The following is a 24015-nucleotide window of genomic DNA, read 5'->3' on the forward strand; positions in this document are numbered from 1 at the left end:
GACAATGTCACTGTTGTGGAGCGACTCTCTGATGCCAGCGCTGCGATCAAAGACCTTATTGACACCATCCGTGATGACCTGGGATTAGACATTCAGCCTCGGGACCCTGCTTGATCGTGGAGTGCCGCAATATATGGACCTCAGTGACCTCAATGACGCACGCTTGCACAATTCGATCTAACTCCAGCGCTCTTTCAACTCGCGGTGGACCTCCTTTTCTCCCCCCCCCCCCCGGGGTTCAGTCACAGAACGTTTGATGCAGACTTTTCCCCCTCATCTTGAGCGGCGGGCGCACTTATCCCAGGTTCAGGCAGCTCTTCTCCGGGCTCATGGCAGCTACATTCTTTTCGCCAACCCACGTCCCTCAGCATGGCAGCCCCGTCGGCCTTTCTGCGCTCTCCAGCCCCGCCCAACAGAAGATTTCGGATCATCGCGCCAGTTTTTCGGCGGTTGATGCCACCCATCAGCCGCCGAAAGCCTTTCTTCCCTTCACCGCAGGTACGGATGGTCCTCTTCATGCTGACGCTTTGCGGTCGAGCTCGCATTGGTCTTGCCGTCCTCCTCGCAGGAGCCTTGCGCTAGTGCTCTTTGTCCTGATCCTTGTTCCCGTGCTTGTTCCCGTGCTTGTTCCTCTGCTTGTTCCCCTGCTTGTTCCCGTGCTTGTTCCCGTGCTTGTTCCTCTGCTTGTTCCCCTGCTTGTTCCCGTGCTTGTTCCCCTGCTTGTTCCCGTGCTTGTTCCCCTGCTTTGGTCGCTTGCATGGTTGGAGCGGGGCGGTTTTCGCTGCCCTCTCCTTTTCCTAATTGTCTCATGAGGCGGGTTTGTTGGTGTTCTTCCAATTTTAACTCAATCTTCCGTCAAAAAAAGCTCCTGGTACGACCTATGTGAAAGTCACGTCCCCCCTGCAGTGTCCCTGAAAAACTCTTGTTCTCCAAGGCACGGCACAGCATCAGCTGCGATGCCATGCCAAGGCATGCCTTGCAACAAGTGCATCCATCTGCCAATGGTGTCGATGTACCCATGGTTGTAGACCACAGTTTGTGGTAGCTCAATCCTTTGAGTAGCAGTGTCCTCATGTAGATTCCAAAGACGTTGAATTCCTAAAGTGTGTTTTGTTGTACTCGCCCTCATCTTGTGCCTGGCAGGTACCGGTGCTGACTCTGGGTCTCTCGACACTAGACACAATGTCTGCACTGCCGGTTCAGGTATCAAACGAGGCCTCAGAGGGCACTGCAATGTCTTTGCCAGAAGTAGACAAATGCCCAGTTGTCCTCGCAGGGAGTGATCGCCCGCAACCCGATGAGGCGAAGAAAGACGACGATCTCGGCGAGAAAGCTTCCTTCTTTGCTCTCTTTCGCTATGCTGATGCGTTTGACTGCATCCTCATCCTCATTTCGTTCGTCTGCTCCCTCGCAACCGGCGCAGCTCTCCCTGCCTTCACGCTGTTCTTCAAGGACCTCATCAACGGAGGGTTTGAATCCGGCTCGCTCTCTGCCAGTAAGGTCAACGAGAAGGCACTTTTGTTTCTCTGGATCAGCCTGGGCTTGCTCGTATGCGGCTCCATCTCCAACGGCGCCATGCTCTTGGCCGCAGCCAACCAGGGATCAAGGCTGCGGAGGCAGTACGTGAAGGCCATCTTGAGACAGAACGTCGCTTGGTTTGACACCCAGAAGACTGGAGAGATCACCACGTCGATCGAGCGCGACTGCTCCAACGTGCAGGGGGCCATAGGCGAGAAGGCCGTACTCTTCGTTCATAACCTGTCCACTTTCGTGTTCGGCATCGCGCTTGGGTTCTGGCAAGGGTGGGAGATGGCTTTGGTGAGCTTGGGAAGAAGAGGGGAGGGGAGGGGCAGGGCTCTGACATAGCATGCACAGGTGCTCTGTGCGTGCTTGCCGCTGCTGGCCGGGGCTGGAGCTTGGATGGCAAAGAGCCTGGCAGACCTTGCTACTAAGGGAGAGCAGGCGTATCGCTCTGCAGGTATGACGAGGAGGAGAAGGAGGAAAGTGTTGGGATGTGCTGACGGGCTTGGCCGGTATGAGCAGGAGCTGTTGCGGAGCAGGCCATCACCGGGATCAGAACTGTAGCGTCGCTGCGAGGAGAGCAACGAGAGAACCAGAGGTACTGCTCGAACCTGGACGAGGCGCTGGACATGGGAATCAAGAAGGCTCGTACCAATGCGTTGGGAATGGGATCTGTGATGGGTAGCTTCATGGGCACTTATGCGCTTGGACTGTGGTTTGGCAGCTGGCTGATCGTGCATGGCGTTACCAACAGCCGCACTGGTGTTCTCTACTCAGCAGGAGACGTGATTCTAGTCTTCTTCTCTGTGGTGATGGGAGGCTTTAGTCTCGGTCAGGTCGGGCCTTGTGTGCAGGCGTTCATGAAGGGCCAGGCGTCAGCTAAGAGAATCTTCGACATCATCGACCGCAAGCCCCCCATCGACATCGAAGATCCGTCAGGCGAGAAGCCAGCAAGTGTCAAGGGTGACATCTGCCTCAAGGGCATCGCCTTCACCTACCCAGCCCGCCAGGACGCTCCCATCTTCACCAACCTCGACCTCAACATCGCAGCGGGTCAGACGGCGGCGCTGGTCGGGGCCTCGGGGAGCGGCAAGAGCACGGTGATCCAGCTGCTGCTTCGCTTCTACGACCCGGACGCGGGGCAGGTCATGCTGGACGGCAGAGACCTGCGAACGCTCAACGTCAAGTGGCTGCGCGAGCACCTGAGCATCGTGTCACAGGAGCCGATCTTGTTTGCGGTGTCGATCGCTGAGAACATCAAGTACGGCAAGCCCGACGCCTCCATGGACGAGATCGAGAAGGCGTCGGTGGCGTCCAACGCTCACATGTTTATCTCCGGGCTTCCGGGCAAGTACGACACGCTGTGCGGGGAGAGAGGGACGCAGCTGAGCGGCGGTCAGAAGCAGAGGATCGCGATTGCGCGCGCCATCATCTCCAACCCCAAGGTGCTCCTGCTGGACGAGGCCACGTCGGCCCTGGACTCGGAGAGCGAGAAGCTCGTACAGGGAGCGCTGGACAACCTCATGGACGGGAGGACCGTCGTGGTGGTCGCTCACCGCCTGTCGACCATCCGCAACGCAGACAAGATCTGTGTCTTCCAGACGGGCACCATCGTCGAGGAGGGGACGCATGAGGAGCTGTACGCGAAGCAGGACGGCTTCTACCGGGAGCTTGTCTCGAAGCAGATGATGGCGGGAGAGGCGGCGGTAGGAGGGACTCCAGCCACAACAGAGGAGAAGCCAACCCAGGCAAGTCAGCCTGTGCAGGACACAGTGTCAGCGACCAAGTCTACGACAGATGTGGTGCTCAAGGAGGTAAGCGAGGAGGAGAAGAAAGCCGAGAAAGGCTACCTGAGCCGAGCGTTCAAGCTGAACAGCCCGGAGTTCTTCCCTTGGGCCTTGACAGGGTCGATCGGGGCTTGCTTGAACGGAGCTTTGTTTCCTGTGCTTGCGCTGCTGCTCACGGAGATGCTCGCTGGGTACAGCATGTGCCTTGAAAAAGAAAACGTGGACCCTTTCAACCCCGGCAAGAAGGTTGTGTTCTCAATTTTCATGGACGATACGAGCTGCGACACCTCCTGCGTCTATCGCAACGGCCAGTGGATAGGCACCTGTACCGCTCTCAACAACACCAGGATGTGGTGCTACCAAGTACCTAACGTGGATCCAGTCTTCTTCTATCGGTTCTACAGCGAGCCGAGCGTGTGCTTCAACCTGATGGAGACTAAGATCGTCAAGTACTGCTATGGCTTCGTCGGGTTGGCCGTTGCTGCTTTCGTTGCCAACTTCCTGCAGCTCTTCTCCTTCGGGATCATGGGCGAGCATCTCACGCAGCGGCTGAGGAAGCTGTGTTTCGCCTCCGTGCTGCGGCAGGACGTTGGCTTCTTCGACTACACGGAGAACGCGAGCGGAAGCCTGACGACCAAGCTTGCCAAGGACGCTTCCTTGGTAGAGAACGCGGTCGGAACCACTATCGGCCTCATGATCCAGAACATCGTTGTCATGGCGATCTCTTTGACGATCGCGTTCATTCGAGGCTGGATGCTGACGCTGATCTGCTTCTCGACGTTCCCGCTGATGGTGATTGCGGATATGCTGCAAATGCAATTTATCGCGGGATCTGGCGGAGACTTGTCGAAAGCTTATGAGGTGCCTGTTGTCATTTGTGTTGCTCTTCGATCATGTCATGGATTGATCAGCACTCGTGTCAGCTATGTACAGATGTTTTCACTGATGTTGCTGTTGTTCTTCCAGAAAGCCACAGCTATTGCCAGCGAGGCAGTTGCTGGGTTGCGAACTGTCGCCGCGTTCTCAGCAGAGGAGAAGGTGGAGGACCTCTACCATTCCGCGCTAGAGTAAGACTTGCTGTTGCATCTAGCGGGTTGATGACTCTGGCTAGCTCCGATACGGGCGGTCAACGCAAGACTGCCTTGGCTGCAGGAGTAGGTCAAGGGTTCTCGCTGTTCACAATGTTCTTCCTATATTACTGCGGTTTTGCGGGAGGGGCTTACCTCATGGATCATCATGGTTACACCTTCAAGGATGTGCTGCAGGTACGTGTGCATGCGCGGGTCTCCTTGCTTTCTCTGACTGGCGCGTGATCAGGTGTTCTTCTCCGTCACCTTCATGGGCATGGCGGCTGGCATGGCAGGGTCCCTCGCTCCGGACATTGCCAAAGGCAAGCCAGCGCTCATTGCTATCTTCAAGCTGATTGATCGGGTACGCGCGCCACTCCTACCGAACCATGCACGTGTGAAGGGTGCTGAATGCGTCGGCAGGTACCCAAGATTGACATTCAAGACGAGGGCGGAGAGAGGCCTGCCTCTGTGAAGGGCGACATTGAGCTGAGGAACGTTCATTTCGCGTACCCTGCTCGACCCGAAGCTCAAATCTTCAGCGGCCTCAACTTGAGTGAGTCGTGCTCCTCTTGTTCCGGCGACCGGTGACTCTGGACAGCCATCAACGCCGGTCAGACAGTGGCACTTGTCGGCAGCTCGGGCAGTGGCAAGAGCACGATTATCTCCCTGATCGAGCGTTTCTACGAACCAGACCAGGGGCAGGTACCCGGTGGTGTTGACGATGCAGCGATGGTGACGTCAGGTCAGGTGCTGCTGGATGGCAAGGACATCAAGACGCTCAACTTGAGTTGGCTGCGCTCTCACCTGGGGCTTGTCAGCCAAGAGCCGGTATGCCTGGCTGCCCATGTCGGCGAGCTCGGTGACGTGTGAGGGACGCAGGTGCTGTTCGCTACCTCCATCTACGAGAACATCCTCTATGGAAGGTCTTGCTGCCTGTGCTCGGTGTCATGCGATCTCACTCTAGCGCTGCCAGGGAGGATGCTCGCAAGGAAGAAGTTTATGAAGCCGCCAAGCGCGCCAACGCGTACGACTTCATCATGAACCTGCCCGGCAACTTCGAGACGGAGAGCGGAGAGCGAGGAACTCAGCTCAGCGGCGGACAGAAGCAGGTCAGGGAGGCGATGGGGGAGACGTGGGAGTCTGACTGGTCTCGCAGAGGATCGCGATTGCAAGGGCCATGGTCTCGAACCCGAACATCCTGCTGCTGGATGAGGTGATTGCCGCTGGGCTGCTGGTGGGTGCTGACGATAGGCCTCAGGCTACTTCCGCGCTTGACTCTCAGAGCGAGAAGATCGTTCAGAAGGCGCTGGAAAACCTCATGGTACTCGCGAGGGAGGAGGGAGCCTCATGTAACAGATGTCCAGGTTGGGAGAACGGTCGTCGTCGTAGCGCATCGCCTTTCCACCATCCAGGTAGAGCAGAGACGGCACTCGGGAGTAGAGACCTGGACCTGACGCGTCTTGACAGAACGCGGACAACATCATGGTGTTCAGCAAGGGGAGTGTGATGGAGCAGGTGGGAGGGAGTGGAGGGACACGGGAGGGAGTGACTGGCTCTTCAGGGACGACATTCGGAGCTCATCAAGAATCCTGCTGGGCCTTATTCCAAGTTGATTGCGCATCAGGTGGAACGGAGAGCATGACGCTCTGCGGGCGCTGCTGACATACGTGACCATGCAGATGCAAGCTTGATAGTAGACATGCTCGACATCCGAGACAGATCTCGGGTCTTCGCCTTGTCGTTGGAGCTTTTGGGACTGCGTCCACTTTTTTAAGAAATATAGATACTTTCACCTTTGAGACATCGTCTGTTACAATAAAAGCTGTTTGCAAGCACAATCAATTTTGAATAGACTGAGAGAGTCTTACCATGCGTTTGAAAAAGTAAACGCTTTTAAAAAAGAAGTCAAACCTCTTCAAAGATCCTTCTTACACGCCTACCTCCGTCTCTCCATGCCGCGTCTGCCATAGCGACATTGTTACGATGCCGACGGCGGGTGAGGTCGGGATGATGTTCACATCTACTCTCCCAGCACTCGCAAGACCTCGCCCCTCCAGTTTCAGACTCGAATGATCAGACAACAGAACAGCTGAAAACTTATCACACGGTAACTGGAAGAGTGCTGGTGAACACAGCGCCAGCCCGACGCTTTCAATAGCAGCCTTTGTTACAAGATGGGCTATCTCCTCCACCTCCTCTTCCTCCTCCACAGATCAGATGGAGAACCTGGTGGCGAAACTGGTATTGACATGTCAAGCTCTTCGTTGCCCACTCGTCTTGACAGCTGCATGCGGCTGAAGCGCGTTCGGTGGGCCCCCTCCTCCTGAAGATGTTCTTGAGGCGGGTTGCTTTCATGAAGCAGGGGGGACGTGAACACAAAGTAATCGTCCGGCACAGTCACGTCCCCACAGACAGAGTGTAAAATCATGACCACCCCTCCTTCAGACGGACTTTTATGGGCCTGAAACTACCTTTAGTCAACTCATCTTTTAAGGGGGGTACTTTAGGCAGGAAAGGGGGGTTACTGTTCGGAATGTAACGTGACATCTGGTCATGACTTGTAGAATGTTCGTAGTCTACCATAGTACAGTGCAGGTACCTTTCTGGTAAAAAGTACCGGTACTTCAGTGGTCTTTCCGGTTCTCCGGTTAGATATAAAGATACATCACCCACCCAACCCTTCGTAGAAAATCTTTCTACCCCTACCCCCTGTTTCCCAACACCCGAGTTTTCTATACCCCCTTGAAGTTTGAACTTGAATGCCCTTCAAGGGAGCTGAACTAGGCTCTCTCATTTACTATATTTTGTGATATGAAATAATGTGATACTTCGATGCCCTTGAATTCAACACCACACACCCACATCAAGACTACCCCCGGGTCTCCATACACTCCCACCCACAGTTGTTCGTCCTACTAATGACCTTGGCGGTCGGGACCACCTCTGATTCAACCATTTTACATGGTTTTGGCTGCTCCAATTGGCAAATTTGGTCAATATTTCTAAACTATTCCGGTTTATCTCTAAATTTTTGAGATCAATTTTCACTGTTGTAAGACAACATTTCAAATTACTGCTAAGGCTCAACCCGCCAACTAGCATTAGGCACGATCTTCACATGCATAGCGCGGCATTGTTGTACGCTGCGATGCCATTTGAAGGCGCTGTTTGCCTCATTGCATATTGAATCGGCACTCATAGAACCTTACTTACTCGCATTGACTTGAATGCGTCCTTTTTGCTAACTCACCTTCAGTTTGGCGTGATGCTATATGGATTGTGTAGAATTTTTCTTATGGCTCGTTTACAAGAGTATCTATTTCTTCCAGACATGTATCTATTTCTTCCAGACATGCGCATTTGCACAATGTGTGCTCTGTTCCTTCATACACGTGCATCTATCTGCCAATGGTGTCGATGTACCCATGGTTGTAGACCATAGTTTGTGGTAGCTCAATCCTTTCAGAACATTCTTTCTATTTCATTGCCAAACAAATTCATTTCGTCAAGTGTGTGTTGTTGTACTCGCCCTCATCTTGTGCCTGGCAGGTACTGGTGCTCACTCTAGGTCTCTTGAGACTAGACACAATGTCTGCACTGCCTGAGCAGATATCAAACGAGGCCTCAGAGATCAAAGGGGACGTTGTCCTCAAGAACTTGGCATCGGGCAGTGCTGTGACATTGCCAGACGAAGACAAATGCCCAGTTGTCCTCGCAGGGAGTGATCGCCCGCAACCCGATGAGGCGAAGAAAGACGACGATCTCGGCGAGAAAGCTTCCTTCTTTGCTCTCTTTCGCTATGCTGATGCGTTTGACTGCATCCTCATCCTCATTTCGTTCGTCTGCTCCCTCGCAACCGGTGCAGCTCTCCCTGCCTTCACGCTGTTCTTCAAGGACCTCATCAACGGAGGGTTTGAATCCGGCTCGCTCTCTGCCAGTAAGGTCAACGAGAAGGCACTTTTGTTTCTCTGGATCAGCCTGGGCTTGCTCGTATGCGGCTCCATCTCCAACGGTGCCATGCTCTTGGCCGCAGCTAACCAGGGATCAAGGCTGCGGAGGCAGTACGTGAAGGCCATCTTGAGACAGAATATCGCTTGGTTTGACACCCAGAAGACTGGAGAGATCACCACGTCGATTGAGCGCGACTGCTCCAACGTGCAGGGGGCCATAGGCGAGAAGGCCGTACTCTTCGTTCATAACCTGTCCACTTTCGTGTTCGGCATAGCGCTTGGGTTCTGGCAAGGGTGGCAGATGGCTTTGGTGAGCTTGGGAGGAGAGGGGAGGGGAGGGGCAGGGCTCTGACATAGCTTGCACAGGTGCTTTGTGCGTGCTTGCCGCTGCTGGCCGGGGCTGGAGCTTGGATGGCAAAGAACCTGGCAGACCTTGCTACTAAGGGAGAGCGGGCGTATCGCTCTGCAGGTATGACGAGGAGGAGAAGGAGGAAAGTGTTGGGATGCGCTGACGGGCTTGGCCGGTATGACCAGGAGCTGTTGCGGAGCAGGCCATCACTGGGATCAGAACTGTAGCGTCGCTGCGAGGAGAGCAACGAGAGAACCAGAGGTACTGCTCGAACCTGGACGAGGCGCTGGAAATGGGAATCAAGAAGGCTCGTACCAACGGACTGGGAATGGGATCTGTGATGGGTAGCTTCATGGGCACTTATGCGCTTGGACTGTGGTTTGGCAGCTGGCTGATCGTGCATGGCGTTACCAACAGCCGCACTGGTGTTCTCTACTCAGCAGGAGACGTGATTCTAGTCTTCTTCTCTGTGGTGATGGGAGGCTTTAGTCTCGGTCAGGTCGGGCCTTGTGTGCAGGCGTTCATGAAGGGCCAGGCGTCAGCTAAGAGAATCTTCGACATCATCGACCGCAAGCCCCCCATCGACATCGAAGATCCGTCAGGCGAGAAGCCAGCAAGTGTCAAGGGTGACATCTGCCTCAAGGGCATCGCCTTCACCTACCCAGCCCGCCAGGACGCTCCCATCTTCACCAACCTCGACCTCAACATCGCAGCGGGTCAGACGGCGGCGCTGGTCGGGGCCTCGGGGAGCGGCAAGAGCACGGTGATCCAGCTGCTGCTTCGCTTCTACGACCCGGACGCGGGGCAGGTCATGCTGGACGGCAGAGACCTGCGAACGCTCAACGTCAAGTGGCTGCGCGAGCACCTGAGCATCGTGTCACAGGAGCCGATCTTGTTTGCGGTGTCGATCGCTGAGAACATCAAGTACGGCAAGCCCGACGCCTCCATGGACGAGATCGAGAAGGCGTCGGTGGCGTCCAACGCTCACATGTTTATCTCCGGGCTTCCGGGCAAGTACGACACGCTGTGCGGGGAGAGAGGGACGCAGCTGAGCGGCGGTCAGAAGCAGAGGATCGCGATTGCGCGCGCCATCATCTCCAACCCCAAGGTGCTCCTGCTGGACGAGGCCACGTCGGCCCTGGACTCGGAGAGCGAGAAGCTCGTACAGGGAGCGCTGGACAACCTCATGGACGGGAGGACCGTCGTGGTGGTCGCTCACCGCCTGTCGACCATCCGCAACGCAGACAAGATCTGTGTCTTCCAGACGGGCACCATCGTCGAGGAGGGGACGCATGAGGAGCTGTACGCGAAGCAGGACGGCTTCTACCGGGAGCTTGTCTCGAAGCAGATGATGGCGGGAGAGGCGGCGGTAGGAGGGACTCCAGCCACAACAGAGGAGAAGCCAACCCAGGCAAGTCAGCCTGTGCAGGACACAGTGTCAGCGACCAAGTCTACGACAGATGTGGTGCTCAAGGAGGTAAGCGAGGAGGAGAAGAAAGCCGAGAAAGGCTACCTGAGCCGAGCGTTCAAGCTGAACAGCCCGGAGTTCTTCCCTTGGGCCTTGACAGGGTCGATCGGGGCTTGCTTGAACGGAGCTTTGTTTCCTGTGCTTGCGCTGCTGCTCACGGAGATGCTCGCTGGGTACAGCATGTGCCTTGAAAAAGAAAACGTGGACCCTTTCAACCCCGGCAAGAAGGTTGTGTTCTCAATATTCATGGACGAGACGAGCTGCGACACCTCCTGCGTCTATCGCAACGGCCAGTGGATAGGCGCCTGTACCGCTCTCAACAACACCAGGATGTGGTGCTATGAAGTGAGCTACCCTCTCCCCTCTTCTACTATCGGTTCTACAGCGAGCCGAGCGTGTGCTTCAACCTGATGGAGACTAAGATCGTCAAGTACTGCTATGGCTTCGTCGGGTTGGCCGTTGCTGCTTTCGTTGCCAACTTCCTGCAGCTCTTCTCCTTCGGGATCATGGGCGAGCATCTCACGCAGCGGCTGAGGAAGCTGAGCTTTGCCTCCGTGCTGCGGCAGGACGTTGGCTTCTTCGACTACACGGAGAACGCGAGCGGAAGCCTGACGACCAAGCTTGCCAAGGACGCTTCCTTGGTAGAGAACGCGGTCGGAACCACTATCGGCCTCATGATCCAGAACATCGTTGTCATGGCGATCTCTTTGACGATCGCGTTCATTCGAGGCTGGATGCTGACGCTGATCTGCTTCTCGACGTTCCCGCTGATGGTGATTGCGAATATGCTGCAAATGCAGTTTATCGCGGGATCTGGCGGAGACTTGTCGAAAGCCTATGAGGTGCCTGTTGTCATTTGTGTTGCTCTTCGATCATGTCATGGATTGATCAGCATTCATGTCAGCTATGTACAGATGTTTTCACTGATGTTGCTGTTGTTCTTCCAGAAAGCCACAGCTATTGCCAGCGAGGCAGTTGCTGGGTTGCGAACTGTCGCCGCGTTCTCTGCCGAAGGTCAAGTTGAGAATGTTTACGAGGAGACGCTCAAGTGAGTGAAAGATCAAGAACAAGGCAAGGCTGCAAGTCAAGTGACTGATGTTTCCTCTCCAGGTCAGACACTGGCGCACAGCACAAGACGGCTGTAGCTGCGGGACTCGGACAAGGGTTCTCGCTCTTCACCGTCTTCTTCCTCTACTACTGTGGGTTCGCGGGAGGGGCGTACCTTATGACCCACGAGGGATACTCCTTCAAGGATGTGCTGCAGGTGATAGTGGAGGATGGAGGCTGTACATGCCGACTATGACTTTCATCTCAAGGTTTTCTTCACCGTGACTTTCATGGGAATGGCTGCCGGCATGGCGGGAGCGATTGCGCCGGACATCGCAAAGGGAAAACCTGCACTTATCGCCATCTTCAAGCTTATTGACAAGGTGACTTGATGTCTTGAAGGAATGCTCGCGCTCACGACTGAGCCAGGCTCCCAAGATCGATGCCAATGACCCGTCGGGAGAGAAGCTGCAGCAAGTGCGAGGGGAGATCGAGCTGAGAAACGTCTCCTTCACCTATCCAGCTCGTCTGGACGTGAAGATCTTCGACAACCTCAACCTCAGTCCGTCTCTCTTGCTCTGACTCGCTCCTCCTCACGCTGCCTGCCACCAGTGATCCCGGCCGGAAAGACAGCAGCGCTGGTCGGAGGGTCGGGGAGCGGGAAAAGCACCATCATCTCCCTTATCGAGCGCTTCTATGACCCCGACGATGGTCAGGTGATGCTGAAGGTGGAAGGGAAGACGAAAGAAGCTGAGAAAGCGGCAGATCCTGCTGGACGGTGTTAACATCAAGACGCTGAACTTGTCATGGTTGCGGTCGCATTTGGGGCTTGTCAGCCAGGAGCCGGTGAGAGGAGAGAGGAGAGAGGAGAGGAGAAGAGAGGACGAGAGGAGAGGAGAGGAGAGGAGAGGAGAGGAGATGACAGGAGAGGAGAACGGAATAGAAGAGAGGGAGAGACAGAAAAAGATCGAAAGGTGACGTTCGGCTTCTCAGATCTTGTTTGCCACGACGATCTTCGAGAACATCCGCTATGGAAGGTGGAGCAAACGCCATTTCTGACATGCGGTGACGAGCCAGCAGGGAGGACGCGAGGGAGGAAGAAGTTATCGAGGCGTCCAAGAAAGCGAACGCTCATGCCTTCATCATGGAATTTCCTGACAAGTTTGAAACGCAATGCGGAGAGAAAGGAACTCAGATGAGCGGCGGGCAGAAACAGGTCCTCCACTTCCTCCTCTTCCTTCTTGTCCTCGCTCCCTCGCTCCCTCCTTCCTCTCTCCTTCCGCTCTCCCTCCCTCCGTCTTCATTTCAGCGCATGTCTTGATGCTCTTGTGGTCGGCAGAGGATCGCAATCGCACGTGCGATGGTCGCCAACCCGACTGTCCTTCTCCTAGATGAAGTCCGATGCGACGCTTCCACCCTCCAGCTGACCTCCAGCTGACAGGCGACGTCAGCGCTGGACTCACAGAGTGAGAGGCTGGTGCAAGAGGCTCTAGAGCATCTCATGGTGAAAAAACGTGATCGAAGTGGCTGCAGTGTGACGAGGATGCGGCAGATGGGAAGGACAGTGGTAGTCGTCGCTCATCGCCTGTCAACCATCAAGGTGATCGACAGTTCCTTTGTTATGCTTGCAGTCCTGATCGTGTGCCAGCATGCAGACAAGATCGTTGTGCTGTCGGGCGGAGTGATCGTAGAGGAGGTATGGGAAGCTCTTCTGATGAAGATGGTGGAGGTTGAATCTCTTGTTCGCAGGGCAAGCATTCAGATCTTATCGCCAACACCACAGGAGCTTACTCCAAGCTCATCGCACATCAGGCAAGCTTGATCGCTCCTGTGACATGTCTTGATTGCATACCGGCAGATGCAAACGTGAGCCGACAGATGAGACGAGGAACAAGGGAGGGGAAGGAGGAGAAGGAGAAGGCCAGAGAGTGCGTGACTGAAAAAGCCATGGAGCCTGTGTTTGTATTTGTTTGTATTTGTTTGTATTTGTTGGTGTTTGTACACTTCGATAGTCTAAGACTGCAGAGAAAGTGTGTGAGTGTTTGAAGGGAGACGGACGACTGATAAACATTGAGAGAGGGCGCGGGTGAGAGTTGAGAAATTCGTTGGTTGCTCGCGGAGCTTCACCTCGATTCCAGCGTTCGGATCTGTTCCTGTTTACGATTAAAATAGTCAATCCCCACTCCCTTCCTCGCCCCCCCCCCCCTCCTCCTCCTCCTTCTCCTTCTCCTTCTCCTGCTTCTCCTTCTCCTGCTTCTCCTTCTCCTGCTCCTTCTCCTGCTCCTTCTCCTGCTCCTGCTCCTGCTCCTGCTCCTGCTCCTGCTCCTGTTGCTCCTACTCCCGTTCTCAACTCACCACGAAGATTTGCTCGGCAGTGACAGCTGCAGATTCCTGCGCAGCCTCACTACCTATGTCACACACGGGAGCTTTACCTGAGCTCGCTGTACGGACTCGCGGCTGGGGGGGCGACTTGAAAACCTGCGTCATGATGTGAGGGAGGAGGAAGGGAAAGTCGGAAGAGGGAGAGGGAGGAGAGGAGGAGAGAGAAGGAGCAAGGGAGGAGAGGAAGGTTGAAGAGGGGAAGGAGCCAGGGAAGGGAGGAGCGGAGCAGATATCACCTGCTGCTGCTCGTCCTCGGGCGATTCTTTGGCACTTCCTGCAGGTCAACGACGGCAGTCGAGGAGGACACGAAGCGCGTCTCTGCAGTCTCGTCCATCTGCTGCATCCCTAGGCCTGGTGCCGCACTGCTGGAGCTGAGGAGGGAGGATCGGGTTGCCTCCTGCACAGGATCAACAATCCCTTCCTTGAGAGACTCTGCAGCTGCCAGCTTGAGGAGACGGTCAGTCTCCGTCCCTGTGGAGGTGGAGGTGAGCTGGGTCCGAGCTGAGCCGTGCTCGTCCTCGTCCTCATCCCCGTCCCCTGAGAGCACATGGATGTCTGCATGCGAGTCTTCGTCGGGTCTGCTCTCAGCATCGAGCGAAAGCACGTTTACAGCTCGCTCTCCCTCCTCCCTCGCCCTCCCCCCGCCTGATCATCGCAGCTCAGAACGCGGGAACGTAGCAGAACGCTGACCCACGTACCACTCCGCTCCTTGAACTTCACCGTGCTGGTCTCTGGAGTGTCTCGCCCCTTGTGCTGCAGGTGAGCATGCTTCCTCGGGGGCATCGCACCGAACATGAACGATCGCATGGACAGACTTCCAAAGTTCCAGCTCATGTGGAGCTGAGAGCTGCAGCAACAGTAAGAGCAGACACTCTGACTTCTCAACTCGACCTGGGCCCTCCGGATCCCGAGGCAACCAGGAGTGGGAGGAAGTGCTCGCGGGTAGGATGAGAGGAGGAAGCAGCGATGCGGATGTTGTCGTCCTTGTGCTTGTTCCAGGAGCACAGCTTCGAGCTTCTCGCATCCCAGGCCTCATCTGCCGACTGCCATGCTGGCTTGTTCTCCTCCCTTGCCAGCACCTCACTCACCCACTGATCGAAGATTCCAGCATGAACATTCGGATCGCTCTCCCCGAAGGAGAGGTCGAGCAGCGAATGTGTCACCCCTCCAGTGCACACCAGGAGGAAGCCGCAGTCGCGGAGTTCGCCGAGCGCCTTGCCCAGCCTGACATGAAACGCCTCGTCCAAGTTGCCGGAGAGCGAGACCTGAAGGATGGGAACGTCTGCTGCGGGGAAGATGAGGGAGAGGGGCGACCAGCAGCCCAGGTCGTACCCCCTCGTGCCATCGAACTTCCAGGGTATTTCCCACCTCTCCAGGGCCTCCCCCACCTGAGCTGCAAACTCCGCATCTCCTCTTGCCAGGTACTGGACCTGGTAGAGGCTCTCGGCGAACCCGAAGAAGTCGTGGACGGTCTTGGGGGAGGGGCTACTCATGACTTTGACCTCCTCTGTCTCGGAGATCCATCGAGCGGACACACAAACGATGCAGGTCGGTCTTCGCTCAGGGTAGTGCATTTGTATACCCAGCTCCCGCAGGAAGTCGCTGTACTCGCTCCGCTCCATCAGCAGCGTCGGGGATCCGATGGGGAGGAAGAGAGCTGGTTGCTCAGGTAGCTGCTCTTCGACCTTCTGCTGTTGGTGCGTTTGCTCCTGCTCTGCGGCTGCCTGCGCCGGTTGCTGATCCTGTTCCTTCTTGACCCCCTGCTCCTCCTGCTCCTCCTGCTCCCTCCGATCCCGCTGATCTTTTCCATCCTTCCTTTCCTCTTGATGCGGTGGCTCCTCCTCCCCTTCCTCCACCTTCTTCTCCTGCTCTTCCACTGCCTCCTCCACCCTCTCTTCCTCCCGAGCGCTCCTCTGCAAGGATCCCTCTGACATGCTGAGCCTGACCAACGATCGAGCTGACGAGCTCTCTTCAGCTCTCGTCCCTTGCCATGCCTGTGGTTCAGCACCAGTCATCAGCAAGTCAACAAGGAGTCTATCTCCCCCCCTCCTCCTCCCCGCCACCTTCATCAATCCTTCCTCCCCTCTCTCCTCTCCTCTCCTCTCCTCTCCTCTCCTCTCCTCTCCCTCCTCTCCCTCCTCTCCCTCCTCTCCCTCCCTCCTCCTCCCGCTCCTCGTTGTGCTCCCTGCTCCCACCGCACCGTTCGCTGTTATCCAAGTTTCACAGCCATCGTTTGCCTTTGGTGAAACCTCAGGGGTCACACCCTGGCTGTTTTGCATTAGAGGAGAACTAAGAAATCTCAATTCATCTGAGGTAGGGGGAAAGACAAGGAATAGTCGCAATGGCAAGGAAATTCCTGCTGTTGCTTGTGGCCATGGCGGGAGGAGGATGCGACGGATTCGTTACTCCTCCTCACTCCTTCCCGCCTTTTCATGCTCTTCCTCCTCTCCTCTCCTCCTCTGTCACTTCTCCCTTCCTTCCCTCTCCTCTTCCTCTCCTCACATCTCCCACTGCTCTCCTCCCCTCTCGCCCACCTTCCCCTCCTCGCCATTCACCACGAGCGCCATGGCGCTTGTGCGAGATGAATGGAGCACAGGTCTTCAGGTGACGATCCGAAAACTGTGAGCACATGGAGAAGTAACGGGGGTGAAGAGCAGGACCGAGATCCATGTGAAGGAATTTCCCGTAAAAGTCAAACCGGATGACTCGATTGTACTGATGGGATCATGCTTTTCAGGCAAACTCCTCTCGTCTCCTCTCGCACCATCTTCACTGACTCTCAACGGCAGAGAACATGGGCAGCAAGTTCCAGCTAGCCAAGTTCCAAGTCTGTGTCAACCCCTTCGGAACCACCTATAACCCTCTGTCCTTGGCCTGGCAGCTTGAGAGGCTGGGACAGGAGCGGAGTTTTGACGAGCAAGACGTTCGATCGCACGGGAGGAAATGTTTCAGCTTCCAGCATCACACCAAATTCACCAGCACCAGCACACAGGAGACTCTGCAGCTCATGAACAAAGAGTTCATGCTCGCAAGACAGTCCTTGCTCTCAGCTGACTTTCTATTCCTCACTCTGGGATCAGCATGGGCCTTCACCCTGAGAGAAACAGGAGAAGTTGTTTCAAACTGTCACAAGCTGCCTCAGTTGTTGTTTTCTCGCAAGATTGTCAGCGCGAGCGAGGCGAGCGAGGCGCTGAAAGATTCGTTGACGACCTGGATGTCTCTCAACCCGAAACTGAGAATCATCATCACTGTCTCTCCTGTTCGACATTGGAAGGACGGAGCTGTTGAGAACAGCAGGAGCAAGGCAAACCTGATTGTGACAGCGCATGAGCTGATGGCTCAGCTGCCAAACAAAGTTTTCTACTTCCCTTCGTATGAGATAGTCATGGATGACCTGCGGGATTATCGATACTACCAAGATGACTTGCTACATCCTACAAACTTTGTGATGATGGAGTGGTGAAGGTAGCAAGACTGATTGTTGATCAGGCCATTGACTACATATGGAACAAGCTCGTTGACAGTCTCTTCACCAAGTCGTCATCAACCTTGTTGAGGCGACTGGATGCGATTCATCGGGCTGTTCAACACAGGTGCAAGATGATGACGATGGTGATGGTGAGATTGAGAGATTGACAGACCCTTCGATGAAGTGGATCCTGCGTATCAAGTGTTTGCAAGGAAGCAGTTGAGCGAAATGGAAAGTTTAGAAAAAGAATTTCCGCATGTGAGGGTTTGCTTCTTTCCCCTCGAAGTGTTTTCTTCTGAGGGCCCCTGTCGCCAACAGATGAGTTTCAAGTCCGAGAAGGAAATTTTTCTGTCAAGATTGATATGAACGAACAACACAATTGCACTTAAGGTTTTGTATCATACAAAGAGGAAATTCGCTTAAACTCTTTCTGACAGGCATATTCTGCTTTCGAAGCTTTCTGCCATGATCCGTACCTGCAGCCCACAATTCAGCTACAGCTTTCACCGTTAAGACCGTCTCACTTCTCAGGGAACGAGGCGTAAAGTAACTCGGGCGCCGCCTGCATCATGAACTCCAAGGCGACTTGAATGTCGCACAGGATGCGGGCGAGGTCACAATGGTCGGAGCCCAGGGCCTTCCCGAGCGAGTCCTGTAGCTCAGAGCTGCACGTCAAGTCAGAAGCTGCTGAAGACGGTACAAGCGCTATCGACCTGCAGCGAAGGATCAACGCGATCAGTGCTGGGTTGGGATTCTTCTGGGAACTTGCGATCTCATGCGCACTCCTGACAATCATGTTGTTGATGCGACACCTGAAAGAAGTTGAGCGTTTGTTGGGACGTTGGAGCCTTTTGATGAGCAGACCAGCCGACTCACATTACAAGATGGTGGGGATGAAGAATCTGTTCGGCCTCAACCTTCTCGCTCTTGAGCTGAGAGGTTTGCTATCAGCGCTGTTTACCAACACAGCGTGTTCATACCTGCTTCAACGCAAACTTGTGGCTGACTTGGTTGCCCTCAAGCATCTCGTCAAGTTTTTCACAAGACTGGATCAACTTCAGTCTGCTTGCAAAGGTGCAGTTTTTTCAACGACAACCTGTTCGATGTATCCCATGTCTTCTACTACTGCCTCTCTATCGAACCCCTCCTTAACATTCCCCAAGTCAACAGATACTTGACGATGGATGCAAGGCTCACCTGATCCTCGAAGAGGAAACTCTCCATCTCCACAGGCCATGGCGATTCATTCAGATTGCAGAAATGTTGCGCTTCAAATTTCTGCAGGAGGGTGAGCGAAATGAGTCTGACAAGCTTGGAGGCCTCCCACCTTAGAACGCGCAGCAAACGATTGCTCCAGTGGGTAAAGGTACGAGATGAAGATTTCCTCCCCCTGTTTGATTGCCCTCGTCGCAACCACCTCGGACATCTTGGAATAGGTTTTCTGTCCCGTCTGACCGTTCACTCTCTCCCCCGGGCTGAAAGTCATGCAATTCGGCAAGCACCGGTGATTGAACATAGACTTCTTGATACAGATTCCTCCCTCAAAGGCGTTGAAGCAGATCTTCAACAGCAGACAAAACACGTCCTTCTCCTCCAACTTCGGCTCGTTCTGATAGTCCACGAGGGTATCAACTGAGTCCGCGTGAACTTTCTTTGCCCTCTTGTACACGGATTCCTCCAGGTCGTCCATAGACTGAGGATACAATGGTTTCATTTGCTCTAGCACCGAGTCACGGTCCTGATGCCTGAGGACTTCCTTTGCCAGAAAGATGTGAACGTGGTCCTCTGTCTCGGACTTTCCTGAAAGGTAAGGCACGAGAGGGGCCTCGGCTACCACAACCTGTGAGGCTGAGTCAACAACACACCTGTGAACTAGACTGCAGGGCAAGGACGAGAGGGAGACAGGCATGAGTGGGAGAGAGCGGGAGGAGAGGGGGAGCGAGGGCGAGGGCGAGGGCGAGGGCGAGGGCGAGAGCGAGGGCGAGAGGGGGAGGGGGAGCGAGAGCGAGAGCGACAGGGACAGGGACAGGGTGAGCGAGAGCGAGAAGGGAAGGGAGAGCGGGAGGAAGAGGGAGGGGGGAGGAAGGAGGAAGAGCTGGAGCAAGAGGAAAGAGGAAAGAATCATCTTCAACCTCTCCAGGCGAGATGTCACGAGTCGCAAACACTCCTCGTCGTCCTCCGACATCTGTCCTTTCACGGACCTCGCAGCTCTCATCCATCTCAACAAACATGACGCTCGAAGACGCGCTCATGGTGAACTTGACGAGGACAATGAAAACCAATACGAACAGGGTGAATCGAGGCGTTTCTTTCCTAGATGTTATGGCGAAAGAATGAATGGCAAATTGTGGGGGTTCGAATCCTTCCTTGTCGCATTCGCCTTACCCACTTTGCCTTTCGAGGTTTGTATCAGTTTATCCTCTCCTGCCTGAACTCCTCGAACCCTCTTCCTCTTCCTCCTCTCTCTCCCTCGCTCCTCACCGTCTGCTCTTGTTTCTTCCCTGCCCGCCGTTCAACCCAGTTTCGCCTCCATCGCACGTGCCCTAGCTCACCGTGTCCGCCTCAGCCATTGTCATAGGAGTGCAAAACGATTTTAAAAGTCTCTATAGGCTCAATGCGCTTCTGTATGGGAACGGGCGGATCGAGGATCGGATCATGGCCTAGGAGGAGGAGGAGGAGGAGGAGGAGGAGGAGGAGGAGGAGGAGGAGAGCCGGGAGGGAATGGGATACAGGAGAATCCAGATATGATGGAAAGAGATGGGATGACTTGGATATGATAGAGATTACCTCAGCTTTACACTTCACAATGCTGATGTGAGAAATTGTCAGGAGGTAAACATTAAGACAATAGTTTGTTCCCATTTGAAGCTCTCCAAGAATACACAAGAAACTTCAACATTACTGGTAACTTGAGAGTTTCAAGGGTATCGAAACGACTGATCTACGTGCAAGGCCTTTTCTTCCTCCTCTTGTTCTGGTCCCTCACCATGTCCAACACGCACAGCCTCCTGCAAAGTGCCGCCAACTATGGTGACAAAGTTACATGAGTTGAAGAGACTGACACACTCTTGTCATGTCCTCAGTGACGATACTCGGATGTGGTGATGATTCAGATGTTGAGTCTTGACATGACACCTTCGGGCACAGGACCTGAATCTCCTCCGTCCATTTGCATCACAACTGCCAAGGTACTGCCTTGCTTGACTACTCTGACTCCCCTCCCTCCCTCCCTCCCTCTCTCCCTCCTCCCTTCCTCCCTTTCACTTCTGATTGTCTTCTGCAGGACAGGATTTTGATCAACTGCCCTGAGGGCACGCAGGTAGAGGAAGATTTCATGTCATTCGAAGGGTGACGTTTCGCAGCGATTGATGACTGAGAACAAGTTGAAACTAACAAACAAGGTGCGTCGTTTCTTTACCTTCACGACTAAGATAGGAACCATTTGAGATGAGGAGGAGGAGGAGGAGGAGGAGGAGGAGGAGGAGGAGGAGGAGGAGGAGGAGGACGAAAGGTGGGGGGCGGGGGGAGAGATTGGTGGGAGAGGTTATGACGATAACGATGACGAACCGTTGTTTGAGTTTGCGCTAATAATGGTTCGCAGGCGAGCTCTTTTTTCTTCACACAGAACAACTGGGAGTACATCACGGGGATCACAGATTGTCTCCTCAAGATGTCAGAGGAGGGGCAGGTGAACATGGAACTATGATTTGCTTCATTCACAATGTCTGCAGACACAGCTCAACCTCACGGGGGTGAGAATGAAAGAATATATGATGTCAACTTCATATTTCTTGGGAAATCGTCCAAACATGTCACTGAATTTGGGTGAGAGATTGTTTGTTTGTGCTATTGTATAGGCCGTCCTTTACATCGTGTTGAACCAGTCACGTTACCTGAGGTTGGAGATGTTCATCCAAGATTCAGCAGCTTTCAAACAGAGGATGGAACGAAGATATCACCGTATGTGCTGAATCCCGACGCTGAGAAGGAGGTTGAGAAGGATCGAAACCACCTGAAGAGAAGTTTTGAAGAGATGGAGCAAGGAGAGAAAGCAGCCGACAACGAAATCATCGATATGCTGCTACCCGACCACAAACACGGAAGTATTCACACGCTGTTACTCTCTTACAGTCCGTATCATCGAAGACATCACAGCAAATTCAATTCAAGACGATCAAGATGGTTGGATGATGGAACATCAAGCAAGACATCTCGGTTGTCTGTTTGTTATGTAGTTCAATTCCCCGATCTGCCTGGAAAGTTCGATGTCAAGAAAGCAGAAGAGCTGAAAGTCCCCAAGGGTCCGATGAGAGGAAAACTAGTCAAAGGAGAAACGATTGTGCTTGAAGATGGAAGAAAAATTTCACCGAGGTGAGTGAAAAAGATGGTGATGAGGACAGATGAGACATTTCTAATTGGTAATGGATGTACATGCTCTGTGTGATATGATATGTTGACATGCGTTTGACTTCGCTACATGTCTGATGACACTTCCTGCTCCAGCGACTGTGTTGGTCCAGGTGCACCAGGCGGTTTAGTGTGCGTGATTGACTGTCCATCCAGTCTTCATGTCAAGAGTTTGCAAGGTGAGCGGACGAGGAGGAAGGAGAAATGGGTAGAGAAGAGGGGAAACAACTATCATCCTTACGTTGACTTTTGCATCGTCATCCTATGATATATCGTTTCTCTTCAGATTCGAAGCTTCTCTCTGTTTTTTCAGAAGAAAACGTTCTCAACAGAATGATCTACTTCGTTCACATGTCGCCCGATGAAGTTCTTGAATCAGAGGAGTATGCTCAGGTCTTCAGATTATTCTGCTTCCTTTCATGACTTGTCGTCTCAGTTTACCTCCAAGATTCCATCATGCCTCAACATTACTCATGTGTAAGAATGAAGATGATGATGATCAGGATTCACGATAACAATAACGAGGAGGTGGTGGTAGTGATGGTGGAGGTGGCGAGAGGAGAGAGGATATTTGGGTAGGACGACCATCAGAAATGTAACAAACTTGTGACAGGGTCGTCAACTCAGACGTTCAAACTCAAAGACCTATCTACGTTGCGTCCGAAAGATATCTCAAGCTGCTATCTTGGGTAATTTCCATCACGTCGACAAACTTGGTCTCACTCTGTTGAAGGTGGATGAGAAGTTCTTTGCTCCTTCAGCCTGCCAGTACCCGAGCTTGTTGTCGTTCGGGCCCGAGAAGAGTGGGAACATACCAAGGAGAGAGTATGATAGAATGAAGAATATTCGTGCAACTTGCGGTTTGTCTTGTTTCCTCTCTCGTCCTTGTTGTCGATGACACGTTGCAGGATGGCCAATGCAAGTTTTCATCCTTCCACCACACAAAGTGGGATATTCTTGAGATTGAAAGCAGAACACTTTAACCTGATTGTGTTGACAGCAAACAGGGTTGAAAGATAGCATACCGGAGACGTCAATGATGCATTATTATTGCCTTAAGGTGCAATCCGGAACGATGGGATGATGCATCTGAACATCTGCATAGGGTTGTATTTGTAATGAGGAGGAGAGGGGAAAACTTTACAAACCATTCGAGGAGAGGAAGGCACAGATGATGGAGAACGAAAAGACATCAGAAACATCTCCAAACATCAAGATATTGTTCTTGGGCACAGGAGCATCAGCTCCTTTCAAGTACAGGTGACAATGAGAATTCGTGTGCTGCAATGTGTCTATCTAACGTGTAACATCTAACATCAAACATCAAACATCTAACATCTACATGAGATCTTCAATGGCCTTATCTTGACTTTGAAGCATTTAGGACTGTCAGCAGCATTCTCGTCGAATTGGAAGATGGGAGCGGTGTGCTTCTGGATGCAGGGGATGGGACATACAGCGCTATGGTAAGGAAGATGGGGCAGCAGAAAGCAGAGGACATCTTGAAGAAGCTGAAGATGATTTGTGTCTCGCACAAACATGCAGATCACATCTCCGGGGTTGCAAGGTTGGTGCGTGCAGAAGGGTAGGACGGCAGTTTTGAGTTGTGGACACAGGATCTTGTTGAAGAGGCAAGGGCTGATGCAAGTGAAAGCAGAAGAAAGCAGACTGAGTTCTGATTGCACGTGGGAATGTTCCGTCTGCGGAAAGAGATTCACCTCTCGATCGTCCATAGAGCTGCATCAGAAAGCTGTTCATCCAAGGTGACGCATTCTTCTCCCCTGTTGTCAGAGCATTCTTCTTCCTTACATTCAGAAGTTTATTACAATCTCACAAACGTATGGTTCTCCACAGGAATATCCGTGAGCCGAAGAAGGTAGAGCAAGACAACGAGCGATATTCTTCTCCTCAAGGTACTTAGAGGTTCTTCACATCATCATCATCATCTCTTGCTCTTTTTCTGTGAAACTTGTATACACTCTTGAACTTTTTCACATAATCAAAACTATCTTTTTCTCTCTCTTCTTCGCCACGTTTGCCCCCATTTAACATCACTATCGTTGAACAGATCTTCTTGTCATTGGGCCGATGTGGCTAGAGGCCTGGTTACAGGATCTCAGCCGGCTCGAGAACATACCTTTCACGTACATTGCTCTGACTTCGATTCTCTCACACTAAAATCAACAAACAAACAGTTTTGTTGACTGCGCTGACTTGCAATATGACAACCCGTCGAGGTCAAGAAAACAACTCGATGTGAGTTCATGAAACATTTGACTTGTGGTGTTGACTGCAGACAACCTTTTATAACTTGTGATTCTTACCTCAGGTTGACATGGTGGAAGTGAGAACTGCTCTTGTGCAACATTCATTCCCTGCATATGGTACGAAACCAAGACAGCTATCTCCTTTCCCCTCTTCTTGAATGCTGCAGTCGCTCACTGGCCCTCTCGCTAGGTTTCTCCTTCATCTTCAGAGGGCGCGAGGACTTCAAACTTGTCTACAGCGGTGATACTCGACCCTGTGAAGCTCTGATAGAGGTTTCCTCCTCCTCCTCCTCCTCCT

At 53.4% G+C, this 24015-nt stretch overlaps 6 protein-coding genes across 6 annotated transcripts; 4 read left to right on the top strand and 2 right to left on the bottom strand.

Moving 5' to 3' along the window:
• Positions 1-1182: 1182 nt before the first annotated feature.
• Positions 1183-6069, top strand: GUITHDRAFT_100562 (hypothetical protein; the record flags this gene model as incomplete). Its single annotated transcript, XM_005840501.1, has 16 exons — positions 1183-1818; positions 1876-1978; positions 2044-4375; positions 4420-4573; positions 4626-4739; positions 4799-4931; positions 4977-5080; positions 5126-5206; positions 5258-5301; positions 5352-5487; positions 5535-5591; positions 5637-5699; positions 5743-5790; positions 5846-5893; positions 5940-6002; positions 6058-6069. 16 exons carry the CDS (start codon positions 1183-1185, stop codon positions 6067-6069), a joined length of 4128 nt encoding a protein of 1375 aa, XP_005840558.1.
• Positions 6070-7966: 1897 nt separating this feature from the next.
• Positions 7967-13238, top strand: GUITHDRAFT_100563 (hypothetical protein; the record flags this gene model as incomplete). The annotated part of the gene is made up of 16 exons (XM_005840502.1): positions 7967-8638; positions 8695-8852; positions 8897-10480; positions 10531-11044; positions 11093-11193; positions 11256-11409; positions 11462-11575; positions 11622-11754; positions 11805-11908; positions 11958-12038; positions 12186-12229; positions 12273-12408; positions 12634-12696; positions 12745-12792; positions 12841-12888; positions 12942-13238. 16 exons carry the CDS (start codon positions 7967-7969, stop codon positions 13236-13238), a joined length of 4251 nt encoding a protein of 1416 aa, XP_005840559.1.
• A 1223-nt stretch (positions 13239-14461) lies between these two features.
• GUITHDRAFT_50144 (hypothetical protein) lies at positions 14462-15232 on the bottom strand (the record flags this gene model as incomplete). The annotated part of the gene is made up of 2 exons (XM_005840503.1): positions 14462-14629; positions 14690-15232. Coding segments are annotated over 2 exons (711 nt in total), but the record flags the coding sequence as incomplete, so codon positions are not given.
• Positions 15233-16220: 988 nt separating this feature from the next.
• GUITHDRAFT_64023 (hypothetical protein) lies at positions 16221-17409 on the top strand (the record flags this gene model as incomplete). The annotated part of the gene is made up of 4 exons (XM_005840504.1): positions 16221-16324; positions 16377-17019; positions 17064-17167; positions 17214-17409. Coding segments are annotated over 4 exons (1047 nt in total), but the record flags the coding sequence as incomplete, so codon positions are not given.
• A 19-nt stretch (positions 17410-17428) lies between these two features.
• On the bottom strand, positions 17429-19295 carry GUITHDRAFT_100566 (hypothetical protein; the record flags this gene model as incomplete). Its single annotated transcript, XM_005840505.1, has 9 exons — positions 17429-17519; positions 17568-17708; positions 17757-17855; positions 17920-17975; positions 18024-18089; positions 18140-18190; positions 18241-18321; positions 18371-18883; positions 19176-19295. The coding sequence occupies 9 exons, from the start codon at positions 19293-19295 to the stop codon at positions 17429-17431; spliced, it is 1218 nt and encodes a 405-aa protein (XP_005840562.1).
• A 735-nt stretch (positions 19296-20030) lies between these two features.
• Positions 20031-23628, top strand: GUITHDRAFT_132689 (hypothetical protein; the record flags this gene model as incomplete). The annotated part of the gene is made up of 20 exons (XM_005840506.1): positions 20031-20073; positions 20191-20231; positions 20327-20362; positions 20391-20444; positions 20645-20731; positions 20775-20795; positions 20901-21003; positions 21279-21414; positions 21547-21629; positions 21764-21843; positions 21887-21927; positions 21954-21999; positions 22064-22310; positions 22359-22396; positions 22451-22510; positions 22556-22710; positions 22835-23017; positions 23067-23213; positions 23305-23363; positions 23519-23628. The coding sequence occupies 20 exons, from the start codon at positions 20031-20033 to the stop codon at positions 23626-23628; spliced, it is 1770 nt and encodes a 589-aa protein (XP_005840563.1).
• Positions 23629-24015: the final 387 nt, after the last annotated feature.

This window comes from Guillardia theta (assembly GCF_000315625.1).
Source record: "Guillardia theta CCMP2712 unplaced genomic scaffold GUITHscaffold_5, whole genome shotgun sequence".
In the NCBI taxonomy this organism is placed as follows: domain Eukaryota; class Cryptophyceae; order Pyrenomonadales; family Geminigeraceae; genus Guillardia; species Guillardia theta.